Genomic DNA, 3,464 nt, shown 5'->3' with positions numbered 1-3,464 from the left:
TTGCAACATAGATGACTATTTGTTCTACTCAAACGCGATTAAATCTGTTTAATGTAGCAAATTAATTGCTACTCGTTCGATCTGAGCATACGTCGTGCAATTCCCTATTATAACATGTTTTTATGACGCAATTGGAAACTGATTACACTTGAAAAGCGCAGACAAATCAACTATTTTTTATAATAACGGTAATGGATTATCTATTTAATGAAACAAAATTTAATTTTTAGGAAAATCTAACATTAGAAGGAGATAAATTAATCGACAATTGCAGATTTTCTCATACGATTCAATTTCATATAAATGTTAATTTCTATCTAAATATTCTTTAATTTAAAAACAAGTGATGACTGTTTACATAATAATCAACGTTTGCGCAATTGCTAGTCGTGCAATAATTTATGTGTGTGTGCTAGTTATCTGTTTTTATTAAAAATTAATAGTTGCATAACGACACGCTTAACCAGTTACTTCTTGCTGCATCATCTAAATATCGCATTGCGAAAACTGTAATCCTTTGTAATGTAAATCGAAAGCTAATACCATAACATTATGTTGCAGGTGAACAGAGACGGAGTGAATCTCCTAAGAGGAAATTGGAACAAGAAAAGATTTGATTTGCACAGTGCAATGATTGCTAGTAATGATGACAATTGTTGAAGAAGTATTACGTATTATGTACGAATAAGTCTTTGTTTTAAATAAGTTCCTCCGGGAATGGATGACGTAAATCGTACGTAATCTAAGTATAGACAACAAAAAATACGACGCACACAGGAAGTAACACAATATAATCACATTACGACATGAAAATACATTATACACAATTCGAATTGTTATAAACGGTGAAATATCTTACATTGTTTATAATAAACGTAAAAATTTGAAGAAAGATTATGCACAAATTATATTTTCACGTGCATATTTATTGATTATTAACTCCATAAGAATACATTATCACGATTTGTTATAAACCGCAAAATACTTTACGCTTATAAAAGACGTAAAAATTTAGAGAAGATTATGCACAAATTGTACTTTCGTGTGCATACTAATATATTCGTTGATTAGCCAAGGAAGTTATCAACTGAGTTTTTTAGAACAAGATTTGTGTTAGCTGCGTCTAATATCTCTTCTCACATGCAACTACAACAATAAGTATTATAGCCGGGGATGAATCTTCGCTCACGCAATGTACATTAAATATACATAGTTCACCCCACTTACGCAACTGTCAGACAAACTTTTCGTCCCCAATAAACCGATAAACGTTAAAGAGATAGACAGAAAAAAAGTACAACGGATAAGCAGTGCGAAAGATATTTCTCAATAGGTCAATTATATCTAGTCATGTCAACAAGGAAACGTACAACGGACACAATGCGTGTGTTGCGGACCCGGATGGTCGACATTGAATTCAAGAATCTGTCATTTGAGGTTCAAACTGGATATCGTAAGATTAAGAAACAAATCTTGAAGAATCTAAGTGGAGTCTTCAAAGCCGCGGAGCTGACAGCTATTATGGGACCGTCTGGTGCCGGAAAATCTACATTGCTGAATATTTTGACGGGATTTCAACAAGGACACTTGACTGGGACAGTTGAATACGTTAGTAGTGAGGGTAGACAGAATTGGGGAGTGTACAAGAAACAATCGTGCTATATTCAACAGACGGACAATCTGTACGGTTTGTTTACTGTTCAGGAGAGCATGATGATTGTGGCCTACCTGAAGATCGGTAGCAGCGCGACAGTAATGTTTAGGCAGGTACTGATCGACAACATTCTGGACACGCTGAATTTATCGAAAACGAAGGATACAAGAGTCGACCGGCTCAGTGGAGGACAGAAGAAGAGATTGAGCATCGCCCTGGAATTGATTGATAATCCACCGATAATGTTTTTAGACGAACCGACTACCGGTCTAGACTCGTTAGCGTCTCTGCAATGCATTTCCGCGTTGCAGACTCTGGCAAAAAGTGGTCGAACGGTGATTTGTACCATACATCAACCCAGCGCCGCGGTGTATCAAATGTTCGATTATATTTATCTGGTGGTCGACGGCCACTGTTTGTACGCCGGCACGCCTGATAATACAGTGAGTTATTTTGCCCAGCAAGGTTTTCAGTGTCCACAGTATCATAATTCTGCGGATTACATGTTGGAGGTAATCAATCAAGAATATGGGAATTATAACAATCAATTGATCGCAGCGGCGAAGAAATATTGCCAGAGAGAGAAGACACCTTTGAAGATGCACATCAAGAGAGAAGCGACATTCTACGACGAGAAAATAATAATGGACTCGCCTTCCGAAATGACAAAATTCAGGGTATTGTTATATCGTTCCGCCCTGATAATATATCGAGATTGGTCGGTGTACTACATCAAGATAATCATGAATGTTCTCGTAGCTATCTTATTGGGCTTGTTGTTCGAGCATGTTGGCATTGATGCCAGCAGAACCATCAGCAATGTTGGTTTCTTGATGATAACTATATTATACTTCATCTACACCAGTTTAATGCCGGCCGTTTTGAAATTCCCTTTGGAGTTGGATATTTTGAAGAAGGAACGCTTCAACAACTGGTATCAGCTGAGGACTTACTATATAGCCATGTTGGTGATCACTCTACCGTTGACTATATCATCTACTTTTGTTTATTCAATCATTTCTTATGTGCTAACCAAACAACCTATGGAATGGTTTCGATTCTTCATGTTTCTACTCATCACGGCCCTGACGTCTGTCACTTCGGAAAGCGTAGGCTTAGGTTTAGGAACTATTTTCAATCCTATCAATGGCACCTTCTTCGGAGCCATTATTATAGCGATGATGTTGTCTTTAGGCGGCTTTCTGGTATTTTTCAATCACATGCCACGTATCCTTTACTACGTTAGTTATATAAACTACTATAGATTCGCTCTCGATGGCTTGATACAAGCGATTTATGGTTTTCAACGAGAGGCAGTACCTTGTCCAAGTAACATCGACTACTGTCATTTACGAATGCCGTCGCTGATTCTAGAAGAGCTGAGTATGACCAAATCTATATTCTGGATCGACGTCATTGTCCTGTTCGCCTGGTTCGTGGTCATTCGGACTGTGGCTTATGTGACATTAAAAAGAAAGCTTTCGAAAATATGAATCTAAAAATTCTGTATATTGCTCGGTGAAGCGAGTATTATAGCTATATATAAACCAAGCATAGATTTTTTGTTTTCATGCTATTTTCGTATCGAAGATGGAAAAACACATTGTCGTGAGATCGATGATCCAGATCCTCAAGGATGTATTCGCAAAAAATGTGAAGAAAAAATTGTGTAATGTCAGTGTGGCTGTGAGAACATATCTATAGCTTCGTAATAAAATCTTTTCGCCAAGATTTAAAGTAATAATTTCTAAATATAATATGTTTATTTCTTCTAGTGAAATCTTTTCACTGAGTCTTAAAGATAGAAGAC

General features: G+C 36.9%; 1 protein-coding gene across 1 annotated transcript; it reads left to right on the top strand.

Annotated features, from left to right (window-relative positions):
• Positions 1 to 974: 974 nt before the first annotated feature.
• LOC108766019 (ATP-binding cassette sub-family G member 1) lies at positions 975 to 3,464 on the top strand. Its single transcript, XM_018515034.1, has one exon. It carries the CDS (start codon positions 1,351 to 1,353, stop codon positions 3,145 to 3,147), a length of 1,797 nt encoding a protein of 598 aa, XP_018370536.1. The 5' UTR covers positions 975 to 1,350; the 3' UTR covers positions 3,148 to 3,464.

The sequence above is a fragment of the Trachymyrmex cornetzi genome, unplaced genomic scaffold (assembly GCF_001594075.2).
Source record: "Trachymyrmex cornetzi isolate Tcor2-1 unplaced genomic scaffold, Tcor1.1 scaffold56, whole genome shotgun sequence".
Taxonomy (NCBI): Eukaryota; Metazoa; Arthropoda; class Insecta; order Hymenoptera; family Formicidae; genus Trachymyrmex; species Trachymyrmex cornetzi.
This window is presented reverse-complemented; position numbering and strand designations above follow the sequence as displayed.